The sequence below is a fragment of the Natator depressus genome, chromosome 2, assembly GCF_965152275.1.
Source record: "Natator depressus isolate rNatDep1 chromosome 2, rNatDep2.hap1, whole genome shotgun sequence".
NCBI classification, from domain to species: Eukaryota; Metazoa; Chordata; order Testudines; family Cheloniidae; genus Natator; species Natator depressus.
In genome coordinates this window covers 35,256,922-35,275,153 of record NC_134235.1, presented here as the reverse complement: position 1 = coordinate 35,275,153, position 18,232 = coordinate 35,256,922, and the positions used below count along the sequence as shown (strand labels likewise).

General features: G+C 43.0%; 1 protein-coding gene across 26 annotated transcripts in view; it reads left to right on the top strand.

The window, feature by feature from the left end:
• RIMS2 (regulating synaptic membrane exocytosis 2) overlaps positions 1 to 18,232 on the top strand; it is a 737,938-nt gene that overhangs the window by 405,482 nt on the left and 314,224 nt on the right. For all 26 annotated transcript variants that reach the window (XM_074943965.1, XM_074943967.1, XM_074943973.1 and 23 more), the window contains 3 exons: positions 9,966 to 10,085; positions 14,650 to 14,749; positions 15,280 to 15,403. In XM_074943965.1, coding sequence (XP_074800066.1) covers positions 9,966 to 10,085; positions 14,650 to 14,749; positions 15,280 to 15,403 — 344 coding nt within the window. The remainder of the gene's footprint in view (positions 1 to 9,965; positions 10,086 to 14,649; positions 14,750 to 15,279; positions 15,404 to 18,232) is intronic.

The following is an 18,232-nucleotide window of genomic DNA, read 5'->3' as shown; positions in this document are numbered from 1 at the left end:
GAAGACCAGGCACTGGTGCCAAGGGCAGAGAGCAGGACCCACTCCCCGCTAGGGCCGTGTTCTCATCCTCGCCTGATGAGGCAGTCGCAGGAACTTCGACAGCCCTGCCCTGGAGGACAGCAAGGTGCTCCAGCAGCTGCTGAGAAGAGTGGTGCAGAACCTGGGGATCCAGGTTGAGGAGGTTGCTGAAACATCGGATCTGATAGTGGACATACTTGCCCCCGCTGGGCCCTCCCGTATTGCCCTGCAACTTATAAATACTATTCAGGACACCACTATGACACTGTGGCAGACCCCCGCCTCCTTACCACTGACGGCAAAGAGGACTGATTTAAAGTACTTCGTTCCCTCTAAGGGGTTTGTGCATTTTTATACGTATCCGCCGCTGGACTCCCTAGTGGTAGTGGCGGAAAATGAGCAGGAGCGCAAAGGGTACCAGAGCCCATCCCCTAAAAACCGGGAGGCTAAGAAGCTGAACCTCTTTGGGAGGAAAATTTATTCCACCGAGGGGCTCCAGCTCCGAATTTCTAACCACAAGGCTGTCCTCAGCAAGTACAACTACAACTCATGCGGAGGTATGGCGAAGTTCATAGAGCTTCTGCCAAGGACTCCAGGACAGAGTTCTCTTCCTTGGTGGAGGAGGGTAAGCTAATTGCCAGTGCTTCACTCCAGGCAGCCCTCGATGTGGCTGATTTGGCCACCTGCACCATGGTCTCTGGGGTAGCAATGAGGAGCAGCTCCTGGCAGCAAGTATCAGGGCTCCCATATGAGGTCTAGCAGACCATACAGGACCTTCCCTTTGAAGGCTCAGCCCTCTTTTCAGAGAAAACTGTCTCATGGCTTCATAGACTCAAGGCTTCAAGGGTTACCCTCAAGTCCATTGGCCTGCATACTCCAGCTACACAATGGAGGCACTTTAAGCCTCAACCCCAGTTTCTACCACCCACAGAACAGGAAGGATTTTTCTAAGAGGTGTAACAGGAACAATAGAAAGGGGCCTCCCCTCTCATCAACCCAGGTCTCTGGGCAGGTGAAACAGTCCTCAGGCCAGAAGCAGAACTTTTAAAGGTGTGCCCAGGGGTGACACACCAGTCCAGACTCTGGATCCATCCCTGTGCTGACTGTCCCTTTTCTACCCTGCATGGCCCCGAATTACATCCGATTGCTCGGCACTCCACATGGTAGAAAGGGGATACTCCCTCCAGTTCTCCTCCCGCCCCCTCTCCTTGACCCTCTTCAGGGACCCTTTTCACAAGCATCTCCTCATGCAGGAGGTGCACATGCTCCTAATGGTGGGGGCAGTGGAAGAGGTTCCTCAAGAGCTGAAGGGCAATGGGTTCTATTCCCAATGGTTCCTAATACCGAAAGCCAAAGGCAGCCTCAGGCCCATCCTAGACTTGTGAGACCTCAAAAAGTTCATAAAGAAACTGAAGTTCTGCATGGCCTCTTTGGCCTCCATTATCCCTTCCTTTGGATCTGGGGGACTGGTATGCCACCCTCAACTTGAAGGAGACTTACTTTCATATTTCAATAATGCCATCCCACAGAAGGTACCTCAGGTTCGTGGTGAACCACAATCATTATCACTTGACAGTCCTTCCATTCGGCCCATCAGTGACTCCTCGAGTGTTTAACAAGTGCATGGCAGTCATGGCTGCATTCTTGTGCAAGCATCAGTTGCAGGTGTTTCTGTACCTCGTCGATTGACTAATCAAGGGCTGCTCCAGGGCGCAAGTGGAGGTGCAAGTGAGCTTCATAAGGGCTACTTTCGATGACCTGGGCCTTCTACTGAACATACAGAAGTCAACCCTATCCCCCGTTCAGCGGATAGAGTTCATAGGGGCGGTATTGGATTCTACATAGGCAAGAGGGCATCATACAGAGTCTTAGGCAGTTCCCTACCACCACAGCAAGGAATTGCCTAAAGCTTCTGGCCCACATGGCTGCTTGTTACCTATGTAGTACAGCATGCCAGACTGAGACTCTGACCTCTTCAGGAATGGCTGGCTTCAGGGTATTGGCCTATTTGGGACTGTCTAGACAAAATTGTCACTCTAGCTTGACCGGTTCTCACATCCTTCCTATGGTGGCTCGACCCTCAAGCGGTGTTTGCAGGTGTCCTCTTCACCTTTTGCTGGTGATGGACATGTTAGCGATGGGTTGGAGAGTGCACCTGGGAGACCTCAGGACTCAGGGCCTCTGGTCCCAAGCGAAGCTCTCACTTCACATCAATGTCAGAGAGCTGAGAGCAGTCGGTCTAGTGTGCCAGACATTCCAAGCACACATTTCCCTTCCAAATGAATCGGCCATGGTGGACAATACAACAGTGATGTTTTATACAAACAGACAGGGATGTGCACACTCCTCTCCCCTGTGCCAGGAAGCCCTCAAACTGTGGGACTTTTGCATAGCTCACTCAATACACCTGGAGGCGTTGTACCTTCCCAGAGTCCAGAACGAGTGGGTGGACTATCTCAACAGGTCGTTTCACAGCCACAAGTGGTCTATCCGCCCAGATATCGCAAATACCATCGTCCAGCATTGGGGATTTCCCCAGATAGACTTGTTCACCACGCGACACAACAGGAAGTGCCTGCAGTTCTGCTTCTTTCCAAATCACAGCCAGGGCTCCATCATGGACGTGCTCCTTCTTCCCTGGGAGGGACACCTCTTGTATGCATTTCCACCCATACCCCTCGTTCACAAGGTCCTGCTCAAGGTTCGAAGGGACAAGGCCTCGGTGATAATGATAGCTCCGCAAGCACTGGTACATGTCTCTCCTGGATATGTCCATGGAAAACCCAATCACCTTACCGCTGCTCCTGGATCTGATAACCCAGGATCACCGCCGCCTCCAGCACGAATCTCGTAACCTCACGGTGTGGAAGCTCTATGGCTGGACCTGATGGAGCTCGCCTGTTCGGATCCAGTCAGGGAAGTCCTCCTTGGCAGTAAAAAACCCTCCACTCGGGCTACCTATCTGGCAAAATGGAAAAGATTCACAATTTGGTCTTCGCAATATCTCCCGTCTCCAAGACTTTCATCCATACCTATGATATTGGACTGCCTCCTCCACCTAAAGCTGCAAAAGCTTTCTATGTCTTCAGTAAAGGTACACTTGGCTGCCATTTCCACCTGCCATCCAGGCCTGGAGGGCTGGTCAGTCTTTGCCAACCTGATAGTAGGCCATTTTCTTAAAGGTCTTGACAGACTATATCCTTACATATGACAGCCAATCCCCGCTTGGGACCTTAACCTGGTCTTTTCCAAGCTAATGGGGCCACCTTTTGAACCACTTGCAACATGTTCTCTGCTGTACCTCTCATATAAGGTGGCATTCCTGGTAGCCAGGAAGGTGTCTGAGCTCAAGGTTCGAACATCTGAGCCTCCTTACACTGTGTTCTATAAGGACAAGGTTCAGCTTAGACCGCATCCAGCCTTTCTTCCTAAAGTTGTCTCCCAGTTTCATGTTAACCAGGATATCTTTCTTCCAGTTTTCTTCTCCAAGCCACATGCAAGCAGCAGGGAGCAAAAACTTAAGTCATTGGATGTTGGCCGGGCGTTAGTTTTCTATATTGAGCGGACGAAACCATTTTGGAAGTCTATTCAGCTGTTTGTCACAGTAGCAGACAGAATGAAAGGTCTTACAGTCTCCTCCCAAAGAATTTCGTCATGGATCACGTCTGTATCCGGGCATGCTACAATCTGGCGCAGATACCTGCCCCTCTGCTTACAGCGCACTCTACAAGAGCACAGGCATGGTCTGCAGAGTTCCTGGCCCAGGTTTCAACCCAGGAAATCTGCAGAGCTGCGACGTGGTCCTCAATCCACACTTTTACCTCGCATTTGGCCATCACTCAGCAGGCTAGAAATGACACAGCCTTTGCCAGACCGGTGCTACCATCAACAAACCTTTGAGCTCTGACCCCGCCTCCAAAATGTCAGTGTGGTAATCACCTAATTGGAATTGACATTAGCAATCACTCGAAGAACAAAAAACGGTTACCTACCTTTCGTAACTGTTGTTTTTCGAGATGTGTTGCTCATGTCTATTCCAATACCCACCCACCTACCCCTCTGTCAGAGTAAACTGGCAAGAAGGAACTGAGGTGGCAGTGGGTCAACAGTGCCCTATATTCCGTGCCATGAAGGTGCAACTCCAGGTGGCGCCTAGATTGACTCAATGGCTACTAATAAGGGAAAATCTTTCCGGCTGCCGTGCACGTGGCATGTGCACATCTAATTGGAAAGGACATGAGCAACATCTCAAAGAACAACAGTTACAAGAGATAAGTAACTGTTTTTTGTCTCTGTTATAAATTTCCTGAGGACCTGGGACCTCCAAAGTACAGGGTAAAATAACCTCCCATTCCCATCTTGTTATCACTATCTGCAGTTTTGCCTCCCCAGATCTTCTTGTCCAGTGTTTGGGAATAAAAGGGAGTGTTTCAGCCTAAAATGAATTGTCTTTTCTCCTGGAGCTGCCTGCTTAGGGATGCCAGTCCACAAGTGAATGCACTGGCTTTCACAGGGGAGGAAAGAATTTGAATTTGTTTGTTACCCATCTGTACTCCCAGATTCCTGTGTTATTGTTGTGTCTTCCCTCAACTCACATGAAATTTGCTCTTGAAAAGTCTGGAGGAGGGAGGTAGATGTGAGCATTCATTTTGTCCCAATGGTGGTGAAACATGTCAAAAAGATGTTGGCAGCATTGTTCTCTGCTTCCTGGGTCCTCAAATTGACATTCATTTCTTTTGCATTGTTCACTTTACACTCCATGGTCATCCCCTGCCTTGAACACAACAAATTCCAGATTCACGCCACCAAAGGAGCAGGTCTGCAATCCAAAACCAGCAAAAGCAGTTAATAATCTAAAACACAAAGCAAAACAAACTTTTCCCCTTCCTATATAGGGGACGTATCACTAAACATTTAAGCTGAACTTACTAACTTTTACTGAGACCCATCTGGGCCTGAGTTTCTTTTTCCCCAGGAGGGGGCTCTTAAACTTTTAACTAGGCTTTTAGCACACCTTGGGGCTCAGCAAATTCATCAACCCTAATTTGCTTAGGGCTTGCTGGGGCTAGACACATACATTTTATTAATCTTCACAGTGAGCACATATTTCACTGGAGAGTAGACAGTTTTCAGTAACACAGGAGACAGCCCCACCAGATATTCCCGCTGCAAAGCCCATACTAGTGCCAAAATCTCCTTTTCACAGGGGGTGAATCCCCTCTTGACTTCACTTAATATTTTGGAGGCATAAGACAAAGGGCCATGCCCTGCTCCATGACTCTGACTCAGCACAACTCTCACCCCCCCTTTCTTAATTGCCAGCCACAGCACAAACCGCTGTTTCACCCTGTTCCCTCCTTTAACAAGTCATGCAGCAGGGCTGCTTTCTCTGAGAATCCCTCAATAAAATCTTGGAAGAAATTAACCATTTCCAAAAAAGGATCTAAGAGCTCTTATGTCTGTAAGAGCTGGAAGTTTAAGAATCTGCTCCACTCTCTGTTGACCAGGGGAATGCCCCTTCTGCTCCAAATTCACTCTAAAGTAATTTACTTGTTGGGAGTACAACTGGGCTTTCTTTGGGCTTACTTTAAATACAATTTCCTGAATCTTTTGTAACACCCTATCCAATACTTCCAAATTCTCTTCCCTGGTCTGAGTGCAAACCAGGATATTATTCACATAAGAAATCACACTGTCTCTTTCAGGCATCTCATCTGACATCTTAACTACACAGGCATGACAAATAAGAGGGGCATTGTTTCAGGCCATGGGGACCCTGGCAAAACACAACTGCTTCCCTTGAAAGGTAAAAGCAAATTTATAATAGCTGTCCCAATGTAAAGAGATAGCTAAAAGGAAAAAGAAAAAAAAGGCCAAATCCAAAACTGAAAGCCACTGGGCCCCTCCTATAATGGAGGCCAGTACTTCCTGATACTTAGCCACTATGGGGGCCATCAGCTGGGTCACCTGATTAAGATGGCAAAAATCCACTACCAGCCTCCAAGTCCTGCCATCACTTTTAAGGACCGGCTAGAGGTCAGCATGATTGGGGCTTGATTATTTCATTAAACCCCCTTGTCTTAAAAGCCCATCAGTTATTTCTTTCCGCCTGGCTTCTGCCTCCTTTGGATACCTATCCTGCTCTGGACTTGGGGAATCGGGGCCTGTAATTAGGATTTCTGCCTCAATTTTATCACATTCTATTTTATTCTTGGCCCAGGCCTCCCAATATTTTTCTGCAATTGCCAGAACTTCTGGGAGGCTACGTTGGCCACTCCAGTTCTTCAGAAGCCTTAAGGGCTGCTAGCCAGTAGCTTGCTGAAATCTCCACTGGTTCCCAGGATGGGCCAGGAGGCATTTCCCATAGGACCCTGTTAGCAAAATCAACTAACACTCTTAATTCTCTCAAGACATCAATCCCAGGATCCCTTCTCCTCCCAAATCCATTAAGCCAAATTGCCCTTTTATTTCTCCTCCTCCCCAATACAGGATGTCCCTGCAAAAGGGAACAACACTCTGTACCTCATTAATACCCGGTAAGGTTTTAACTCCAGTTGGAGATTCAAACAGGGTTTCATTCTGGGTACTCATCAAGGAATAAGTGGCACCTGTAACAATTCTGAATGCCCCCTCTGAATGCCCCTCAACATAAACTGTGAACCTCCCCCACCCATCAGTGTCCAAATCGGGAGATCTAGAGGGTGCCCAGCCTTCCTAAGGGCAGCAGCGGGAGGCACACTTGGGGTCTTCCCTTCGTGCTCAGCCAGTGTTAACAAAAGTTCCAGGGTGGACAATTCATTTATGTCTTCCTTTGGCTTGTACCTTGGGAGCTGTCTCCAAATTTCCACCTGCCAGAGATGAGGAGCTCTACCCCAACTTTTGTAGGGCCTTTCTCTTTCCTCTCTCCCCTTTATCCCTTGCCTTCCTTTAGAGTATTATCTGAGAGGGCTATTGCTTTAAACAGGGTTGCTTCATGTGCAACCACAAATCCTCTTGTGGCCATAAAACAAATGGTTCTGGGCCTGATCCTTCTTTTGTTAATTTACAGTTTTTCTCAAAATTGTTTTCAATAATTAGAATCATTAGCAAAGCAAACATTTCTGTTGCTTGGCAACCATATCTTCAGGGACAGTAAAATACTTTCAGTAAAGTAAAACCAGTTGTGGCTTTAACCCTTAACTTTCAAAACAAATACACACAAAAGAAAAAAACACCATGGTTGGTGGGGGGCTGGGGGAAGCAAGAGTCAGTGCGGGGAAGAGAGAAGAAGCAGCAAAAGAGAGGAAGAGTGTGTGTGGAAGAGCGACTTAGGAAGAAAGGAAAACTTAAGACAAGAAAAACTACAGACAGAAACAACTAATCTAAAATTGGGGCTCTATGGGCCAAAGCATCTGGGAACCCGTACCTCTGGCCACTATCCTAGGTCTGAGAGGAGAGTGGCAGTTGCTGTCACATCCGCCAGAGTGAGATCGAGAGTGCCAGCTATCCTTGCCAGCCATGCCAATGCTGTTCTCCGGTTTAATGGGCCAGCCAATCTCTCTGTGGCTTTAACCTGGTCAGGGGAGAAGGACCGAATCTCTACCCATTCTTCTCCTTCTTGGTTACCCCTTGGAGACCAATCTTCCTCACCATGGGAGCTATAGGTGTTGGCATCTTCAGGTCTTCCAGTGACCATACGAGGACTGAGAAGGGCCCAAGGGAAAAGGACCATCCCTCTCAATATAATAAGAAGGATACAAATCAGGGTCCTCCTCTGACCCATCCCTCCTTCCCAAACTACTATTCCCTCAAAGCGCAGCCATTATTACCTTCTGATCTCGCAACATGGCTCTAAGAGTACAACTTTGTCTCTTACATTACCCGTAATCTGCCGAGGTCTTATCCTGAGAATCCTTCAGTAACGCTCTAACAATTCCTTTACTCTCCATTGTCTGCTCTTTCAATCCACAGACTTCCTGTTCCATGTTCTCACTTACTCTCTCACTGTCACTATTACACACTTGCTTTTGCGTTGCCACTATCTCAGTCCAGAGGGTGACTGAGTTAGCCTTCAAGCTGTATATCTCTTTCTCTTTCTCAATTTTATCTTTCTCTAATTCCTCCACTCTTGCCTTTAACTGATTTTTCTCTTTATCTACCATCGCTACCATCTGCTTACAGAGCAGCAGGAACGTTCTGGGACTGGTAAAGCTTCCAGAGACCATTACCATGCTCCTGTACAAAATCAGTCAAGATGCTTCCCAAAATCATTTCCAGCTGTTCTTTCTTTCTAGATGTTCCCTTTCCTTTTGACATAATCCCTCGACCAGGCCACCAGCCTGGGGCCCTGAGTCCCAATAACGAAAAATTGACTCACGGCCCACACATGGGGAAATTCCAGGTTCAAACCCTGTCCTACGTCCTCCATTCTTGCAGTGCATGGCAAACCGTTTGTACCAATCGTTACCTTCCTCTCCACCACTCCTGGCAACTGGCTTGCCAAATTTGTAACCCAGGTTTTCAGAACCCAAAGTAGTGGTAATTTGACTGTTTCTCTCCAGGCAGCATCAGAAATAAATCAGTGGGGGCACAGCTCACCTGTCTGATAAATAATTGGCACAAGCACAGTGTTTTCACCTGATTTTTTATAACTAACCTCAAACAAGGCACATAACCTATAGTGACTCCTTGTGGTCAATTGTAGTAACACCTAGTGAGTCACCAATTTTTCTAATTTCAGCAAAACTACTCATTATCTCTTATCATCAAAACATTTCTCATCATAACAACGTGTTGGGGCACTTAAAATCATGGTCGCTATTCACTCACTGTCTTCCATACTTATAATCTGTTAACTTACTGTCCCATCCTCCCATTCTGAAAGCAAAGCTGCAGACATGTAGCTGCGTGGCCTTGCTGTTCAGGGCCTAAGATTTTCCTAGCTATGTGATGTTTGGTTTTCAGCTGGCAGTGGCTGCACATACAAAATTGATGACTGCAGTACTGTCCCATCTGGGCTACATGCAGTAAAGTCAAGTTCTGTTGTACCATTTCACTTACATAGTTGTTGGTGGGGCATCTGATGCACAGAATGAGGTACACCACATATTATGATAGGCATGTGTAGGACCCCAAAGGTATGTTGTGGGGGAGGTGTTGATTATTGTAGGGGTGGAGATACGTCTTCGGGTTTTTTATCTTCTGTTTTGGCATTGTCTGGTGCTGTTTTGAGTTGGTGTGTCCTGGTCTGTGGGGAGCTTGCTTCTTCTGATGTGGTTGGTGAGGTTAGGATGTTGTTTGAAGGATAGAAGAAGGGATTTGGGAAAGATTTCATTCAGGATGGGTCCTCATCAAGTCTGACACTGATTGTATCACCCATTACAACAACTTTGTGACACACCCTGCTGCATACAACTTCCCATTGTCTGTGACTGCAGAGGTGTTAATTGCCCAAGTCATTTAAAGTATTTTCCAATAACATCTGTGAACCCTTATGCTTAACAATCTGTCCCACCTTCTATTTAACTTAAACATTCTAGTTTCCTTCTCCAGCCTGGAAGGAGAGCTGTGTGAAGCTCAAAATCTTGTCCGTTCCACCAACAGAAGTTAGTCCAGTAAAAGATATTACCTCACTCTCCTTGCATCTTTCATGTCCTCGGGCTAATACAGCTAAAACTACATTGTAAACAAACATGTTCTGTATAAAGATAGTTATGGATATTCTACAAATTGGGTGTAGGAATACATTTGTGAGGTAGAGATTTTATTCATTCTTTAAATGACTTAGGGATAGAATGAATGACTTAATATGTCTTTTCTGGGGCTTATTTCTATGATTCTATTAAACTAATAATGGTGTAATCATACTGCTTTTAAAAATTGTAAACTTCCTGGAAATGAAAAATAATATTGAGATTTTTTTCTGAGAAAGTATGTTCACTATGTTTTCCATTAACACTTCATCATAGCATCCTGTGACCTGGCAGCCATCCAAAGATGGAGACCGTCTAATTGGACGGATTTTGTTAAATAAACGACTAAAAGATGGAAGCGTGCCTAGAGACTCGGGAGCAGTGCTTGGACTGAAGGTTAGTAATGAACAATTTTGAAAATATGTATTACTTTGTTAGCTAAATGTTAAGTAATCACATTTAAAGTTAAGTAAACTAGGTTAATATGCAAGAAAAAACATTATTTTAAATGTTGCCATTACACTGAGAAATACAGTATAATGACATTTTTTCTTCAATTACCAAAATGATTACTTTTCAATGTAATTTTCAATTTTTCAATTTTCAATTACTTTTCAATGATTACTTAGATGTGCTTAATAAAATGTATACTAGAAAGGTGTTGGAACTTTGTTTATCTTAATGCTATGTTGTTTTGAATTGCATTTATGGACTTCTATGTTTTAAATAAACTGAGTTGTGATTTAATTTGTATTTATGTATTCTATATGATAAGCAATATGTTTTCTGCTTTATTATGGTTTCATGTCTAGTACACATCTGTTAGCTTATAACTTACATATGTATATCTCATGTTTTAACTCATTTCATGTATATCTTGTGGACTTTGAGATAATGGGTTGTAATTCTAACAGAATACTAGCACAAGAAGAAGAATGAATAAAATTTTGTAAAAAAGAATGCAAAGAAACCTGTAAATGTGGTTTGAACTTCTTTATTTATGGTAAATTGTCAACAAGTTTGATTAATCTAATATTCTTCATTTAACATAGTACTGGCTTCAGTTCAAGTGCACAGATTAGTCTGTAGTTTGGGATACTGTAAATAGGGATTATGTCAGCACAGTTCATTATGAGCAATATTAATCTGCTTTAGAATTTTTTGAAATTTTTATTTAATTGAAAAATGTTTACATTGTGAGAGGACAAGGTCAGTGAAAATACAAGCTTGAATCATTGGTTTGGTATGTATTGCACTGCTTAAGGATCAGAAAACTTAAGACAAGGGGATAATAATATCACTCTGTCAATAATTATTAAATACTTTGCATTCTGTTATACTGATGTACTATTTGTTTTAAACAGTTTTGCTGTCATGGATTTTAATTTTATCAGGTTGTTTCTTTAAGCTGTGAAACTAACCTTAAAACAGATTTGATATTATTATTTTATTGCTGCATAAAGAATGCTAAAAAATCTAAGGTATAGAATTAGAAGATTATACTATATAATACATTCTTTCCTGATTCTCAGAGATACATAGTAAAGTCAATGTGCCTCGTCTCCAGACAGAGAGAAATCCTTAATACAACAAGTATTTTTAATAAACTTAATGAACCAAATTAGATTTGGTTGAGTAATTAATTAATTAATTAATCCCTTTGAATAAACTCCTCTGCTTAGTAATATTATTTTGCAAATTACTTGTACCTTAAAGGTAGAGGTTTATATTAAAGATAAATAATAGAAGCAGAAAATAGAGTTATAAGCACAAATTCTATTGTTATGCAATTAAAAGTTCACATCGCTTTAAAATCATAGAATCATAGAATATCAGGGTTGGACGGGACCTCAGGAGGTCATCTAGTCCAACGCCCTGCTCAAAGCAGGACCAATCCCCAACTAAATCATCCCAGCCAGGGCTTTGTCAAGCCTGACCTTAAAAACTTCTAAGGAAGGAGATTCCACCACTTCCCTAGGTAACGCATTCCAGTGTTTCACCACCCTCCTAGTGAAAAAGTTTTTCCTAATCTCCAACCTAAACCTCCCCCACTGCAACTTGAGACCATTCCTCCTTGTTCTGTCATCTGCTACCACTGAGAACAGTCTAGATCCATCCTCTTTGGAACCCCCTTTCAGGTAGTTGAAAGCAGCTATCAAATCCCCCCTCATTCTTCTCTTCCGCAGACTAAACAATCCCAGTTCCCTCAGCCTCTCCTCATAAGTCATGTGCTCCAGTCCCCTAATCATTTTTATTGCTCTCCGCTGGACGTTTTCCATACTCCAGATGCAGCCTCACCAATGTTGAATAGAGGGGAACGATCACGTCCCTCGATCTGCTGGCAATGCCCCTACTTATACATCCCAAAATGCCATTGGCCTTCTTGGCAACAAGGGCACACTGTTGACTCATATCCAGCTTCTCGTTCACTGTAACCCCTAGGTCCTTTTCTGCAGAACTGCTGCCTAGCCATTCAGTCCCTAGTCTGTAGCGGTGCATGGGATTCTTCCGTCCTAAGTGCAAGACTCTGCACTTGTCCTTGTTGAACCTCATCAGATTTCTTTTGGCCCAATTCTCTAATTTGTCTAGGTCCCTCTGTATCCTATCCCTGCCCTCCAGCGTATCTACCTCTCCTCCCAGTTTAGTGTCATCTGCTAACTTGCTGATGGTGCAATCCACACCATCCTCCAGATCTTTTCTGAAGATATTGAACAAAACCGGCCCGAGGACCGACCCTTGGGGCACTCCACTTGATACCGGCTGCCAACTAGACATGGAGCCATTGATCACTACCCTTTGAGCCCGACAATCTAGCCAGCTTTCTATCCACCTTATCGTCCATTCATCCAGCCCATACTTCTTTAACTTGCTGGCAAGAATACTGTGGGAGACAGTGTCAAAAGCTTTGCTAAAGTCAAGGAACAACACGTTCACTGCTTTCCCCTCATCCACACAGCCAGTTATCTCGTCATAGAAGGCAATTAGATTAGTCAGGCATGACTTGCCCTTGGTGAATCCATGCTTACTGTTCCTGATCACTTTCCTCTCCTCTAAGTGCTTCAGAATTGATTCCTTGAGGACCTGCTCCATGATTTTTCCAGGGACTGAGGTGAGGCTGACTGGCCTGTAGTTCCCAGGATCCTCCTTCTTCCCTTTTTTAAAGATGGGCACTACATTAGCCTTTTTCCAGTTGTCCGGGACTTCCTCCAATCGCCATGAGTTTTCAAAGATAATGGCCAATGGCTCTGCAGTCACATCCGCCAACCCCTTTAGCACTCTCGGATGCAGCGCATCCGGCCCCATAGACTTGTGCTCTTCCAGCTTTTCTAAATAGTTCCAAACCACTTCTTTCTCCACAGAGGGCTGGTCACCTCCTCCCCATGCTGTACTGCCCAGTGCAATAGTCTGGGAGCTGACCTTGTTCGTGAAGACAGAGGCAAAAAAAGCATTGAGTACATTAGCTTTTTCTACATCCTCTGTCACTAGGTTGCCTCCCTCATTCAGTAAGGGGCCCACACTTTCCTTGACTTTCTTCTTGTTGCTAACATACCTGAAGAAACCCTTCTTGTTACTCTTAACATCTCTTGCTAGCTCCAACTCCAGGTGTGATTTGGCCTTCCTGATTTCACTCCTGCATCCCCGAGCAATATTTTTATACTCTTCCCTGGTCATTTGTCCAATCTTCCACTTCTTGTAAGCTTTTTTTTGTGTTTAAGTTCAGCAAGGATTTCACTGTTAAGCCAAGCTGGTCGCCTGCCATATTTACTGTTCTTTCTACACATCGGGATGGTTTGTCCCTGTAACCTCAATAAGGATTCTTTAAAATACAGCCAGCTCTCCTGGACTCCTTTCCCCCTCATGTTATTCTCCCAGGGGCTCCTGCCCATCAGTTCCCTGAAGGAGTCAAAGTCTGCTTTTCTGAAGTCCAGGGTCCGTATTCTGCTGTTCTCCTTTCTTCCCTGTGTCAGGATCCTGAACTCGACCATCTCATGGTCACTGCCTCCCAGGTTCCCATCCACTTTTGCTTGAACAAACATTTTTCTTCATCAAGAAAATGCTCCACCTTAGAGCCAAAGAAAATCAAACAAAGAAAAAAAAAGTCAACATTACAGAATATTATATTTTTCATGAAATGAGGCACTAAAAGATTGGTGGGTGGTTTTTTTAAAACTGTGAGAGGTTAAAACAGTCATTTATTGATTAAATATATTTTTACTGAGTGTGGGGGAGAGAGAAGAAGCAGAAAAAGGGGGGAAGAAGGTATGTGTATGAAAAACGACTTTGGAAGAAGGGAAAGTTTCATAAAAATATTAAATATTTGGAGACATTTAATTTTAGTGATAGTCAACGTTTATGATATTTCCCCTGGAAGAGAAATATAATGTAAAATAGACCTTACAAAAATGCTTCTTTTTGTAACTAAATGATTTCAAATGAATATTACATCTTCAGTTAATAGCAATGAATTTTGTGCCTTCCAGCTACAAATTAAGAAGTATAGTCTCTCTGAATACCTGCAACCAAAACCGTGTAATACCAGTCTGAGCTGTATGCATGCAGTTAGAACAGCATACACTAGGATTTCCATATATTTTTTATTGATGTAAACAGTCTAGCCACTGGTACATTAAATGTTGCGGGGGGAGGGGGATAGCAGTTTCCAGTGCTGTGAGACTATAAGCTTATTCTGTTTACATGAACCATACAGTTTATAAACTTTAAAATTCTATATTTGCATTGCATTATCTTTAAACCACTTAAATATCCAGAGTAGATGTCAACTGAGCCAGTCAGCCAATATTCTGAGGGGTTTGGTTTTTCTTACATGTATACCAGTATCCATCTCACCTAGGCTGCATTTTAAAAAAATAAATCAACTAATTATTTTGTTTATATTGCCATAAAGTCTGAATTGTTACAAATAATTCTATTTATGTGAAAACCCTTCTCTTCCAAACAGGTCGTAGGAGGAAAGATGACCGAAACTGGTAGGCTGTGTGCATTTATCGCCAAAGTTAAAAAAGGAAGTTTAGCTGATACAGTGGGACATCTTAGACCAGGTATGTGTCTGCTTTAGAAATGAGCTACTGTACAGGAGACAATAAGCAAGAGAATAAGTTCTTATAAGTTTAGTTTGAAGTAATCATACATACTAAATGTGATGAGCAACAGTAGTGCAGCTGATAAATTTGAAAGTTCAAATCAAGCCCTACATTCAGTCACTAGATTATCCATGTTGCCACTTTTACAGGCTCTCTCAACTCTCACATTTTTCCAAAAAAGCAACTAACTTTAAAAAAAAACGCCACCACAACATGCCATATCTGGTGAATAACTGTGTTAGTTTTACTAGGCAGTAGTTGTCTTAGTTGTAATATTAATATTTTGCTGGTATTTATCCAAACAAAGATGATGTATGGGAAGCTTTTAGTTCTCCAGACCTCTCTTATATTTAAGACACTAGACTTGTTCTACAGTACAGATTGCACAATTCAGAAAGCTTCTGGTAGAGTAGGGAGGTTGTCACTACCAGTGCAGTTCATAGGATTAGCTTTTTTTCCTAAGAAGATAATTATTACTGCAATTGCAGGCGATGAAGTGTTAGAATGGAATGGAAGGCTATTGCAAGGAGCCACCTTTGAGGAGGTATATAACATCATTTTAGAATCCAAGCCTGAACCACAAGTGGAGCTTGTCGTTTCAAGGCCAATTGGGTGAGTTGTTTTCTAAATTTTCTTACTGATTAAAATAAAGTGCTGTTACATTTCACTTTAGACCCAACACATATTGTGCAGATTTTATACAGATTATAAAATGGTACCCAACATTCTATAATCAAAAAGCTTGAGTGTAGGGCCAAATTGTCCCTGTTAGGCATGGGTTCAAATGGGAGGTGGTCGAGAGAGCTCCAGGAGGTGTTTTGGAGCTTCTTCATGCACAAGTTGGACATACCTGCTACATCACCTCTTGAGAGGATCCAGAATATGCTCTCCTCAATGGATGGCAAATCCCTGCCCAGGGCAGTACAGGCACTGCAATTATTGTTGGCTCCTCCTTAGGAGAAGCAACTTGTTCCTTGTCTCTGCTCCACACTTTTGTATCCACACATGGATCGGTCGAAGTATGACCCATAACGAATCCGGACCCATTTCCTGATATGCTACAATGTAGAGTTTTTGCCAGAATGTGTACAATGATATAATGCATAGGAAGTATTCTCTCATGTAGTGAAACCAGATTTCTTCTTGCTCAGCTGTGAATAGATGGTCTAATAAATGATTGGTTAGCATCTAGCACATGAGATACCTCAGTGAAGCATTAGTACAACTCAGTACATAATTAACTCTAATGTCTTATCTAAACTGTTCTCCCACCTCCTATTTAATGTATTGCATTGCCCAATTGCTCTTACCTTTGAGACTTATTTCCTAATATCTAGCCTAAACATTTTCTTTCTTAGCTTCAGGCCATTTCTCTTTGCTTTGTCTTTAGAGACTGTGAATAACTCCTTTCCTTCATTTATACAATTCCTTAAAGGTATTTACAGATGGTGGTCATGTCCTCCTTTTCCTGCTCCCTCATTTTCTCCTTATATGTTTTCTTCTTCCATGCTTATATCATTTTCTTTGCCCTTTTTATCTTCTCTATTATGTTTATATTTTTCCTAGCCTGTGGGTCCCAGTAGTATATGAATTATTCCACATGGCTGGGAAGAGCGGCATTATTACTTCCCTAATTTATTTCCTCTCCCTAGGTGTATGACTTTGCATAATTTGTATTGAATCTAATGTTGTTTCATATAGCTCTGTGTATCTGATGATATCTCTTTGGTTTTGAATTTCTAATTACAAAATTCCTCTAGCTTCAAACTACAGATTAGTGATCTTTGAATGTCATGGGGATGAATAACCAAAATTCCAAAGAAAAAATGTAATATGGTTTGATATTTCAGTTGGGATATTTCCATGTGGGTTCAGTTTCATGTAACAGTATTTGTATGGGTTTAATTTGAGGATATTTTGTGTTAAAGCTTAATTTAATAACGATCAAAGATTTTAATGTCTGTCTGGTCTGTAGGGTGGGAGAATGTCTCTTACATATATGTTAGATTGCAAAAGGCAAGGACTAGATCTTTCTGTTTGTTCCGTAAAAAACCTAGGACACTTTGGGAAGCTGTAAAAATGATCATTAATAATGATAAGGCACACACTAACATGCACACTTTTTCAGATGGGGAGGATTCACATTTTTTCAGATAGGAGTAAGTTTTATATCTCAGTTTCTTTCAGCTAGCATTATAGTTCATGGTGGCAGTCTAAAGAAGCTAAAATACAATCCCCACCCCAAACTTAAGTCATTCATTTCATTCTTTTCTTTTTGTGCTCTCCCATCATTGTGTGACCTCTTTCCCCCGTGCTCCATCTCCTCTCTGCTGTTGTTCCCCCTCCCCATGATGTCCCCTTATTGACCCTGACACCACATACGCTGTCACCAGAACAATTTTTCTGTAATTGCATTAGGAAGATGATGTAAGTTCTCACGATACCCTCATTCCCCATGATGACAGCTTTCAGAGTAGCAGCCGTGTTAGTCTGTATCCGCAAAAAGAAAAGGAATACTTGTGGCACCTTAGAGACTAACACATTTATTTGCTCAAATAAATTTGTTAGTCTCTAAGGTGCCACAAGTATTCCTTTTCCTTTTTCTCATTCCCCATGTCAACAACAGTGTGCTACATTGGCCGAAGAACTGAGCAGGGGCAGAGCTGAGGTGCCTGTTCTGCGTTCCAGACTCCTATTCACTTTCCCCTGGCAGGGTGTGTTGCTGCAGGCCTGTCAGAGGAGATGGGGTATTTCATCCCCAGTACTCCAGTGGCTAATCTGAGTGGGTTTATAGGTGAGGTCCTAATTCAGAATGATTGGTTTCCCTTTTCAGGTACTTACTTGGCCCTCACATGATTAATTCTCTGTCTCATCTACAGGTAGGCCAAGGAGACTGTTTTGGGATCTAGATCCAGATTAGATTTAGGTAGTGTTTGGAATTTGAGACTAAAACTGTATTATAGTTCAGTTTTGGTTGTACTTAAATCTGACAAACTTTTCTTACTAGATTCCAGCTAATGTGTTGGAAATATCATTCTGTCAGGTGGTATTGGAAGATTTCCAGTCATAGCCAGATTGTGACTGGACAACATGCGTCTTACTGGGTTGAATCCAAGCAGACACAAATCTATAAGGCCAGGTTCTGTTAATGGGAGTCAAATCATAATCAATGCAGAATTAGGAAGGATTCAGAGTTGAGGTTCCAGACCTGACCAAGTCTTTTAAAAGGCCATTAATTCAGTTAAAATCACCAATATCTCATATTGTACCTGCAGGACCTTTCTAACTACACTGACCCCAAGGTCTATCTCTCAGTTTGTTTATTAAGATAGTCTGTGGGGCTTCTTTTGGCATTCTCATGGCAGTGCATTGTTCAGCCATGTGATAAATTCAAGTTCAGACCTTGCCTTTTGCCAGAGCTGTCCAGACTGGCAGAGCCTG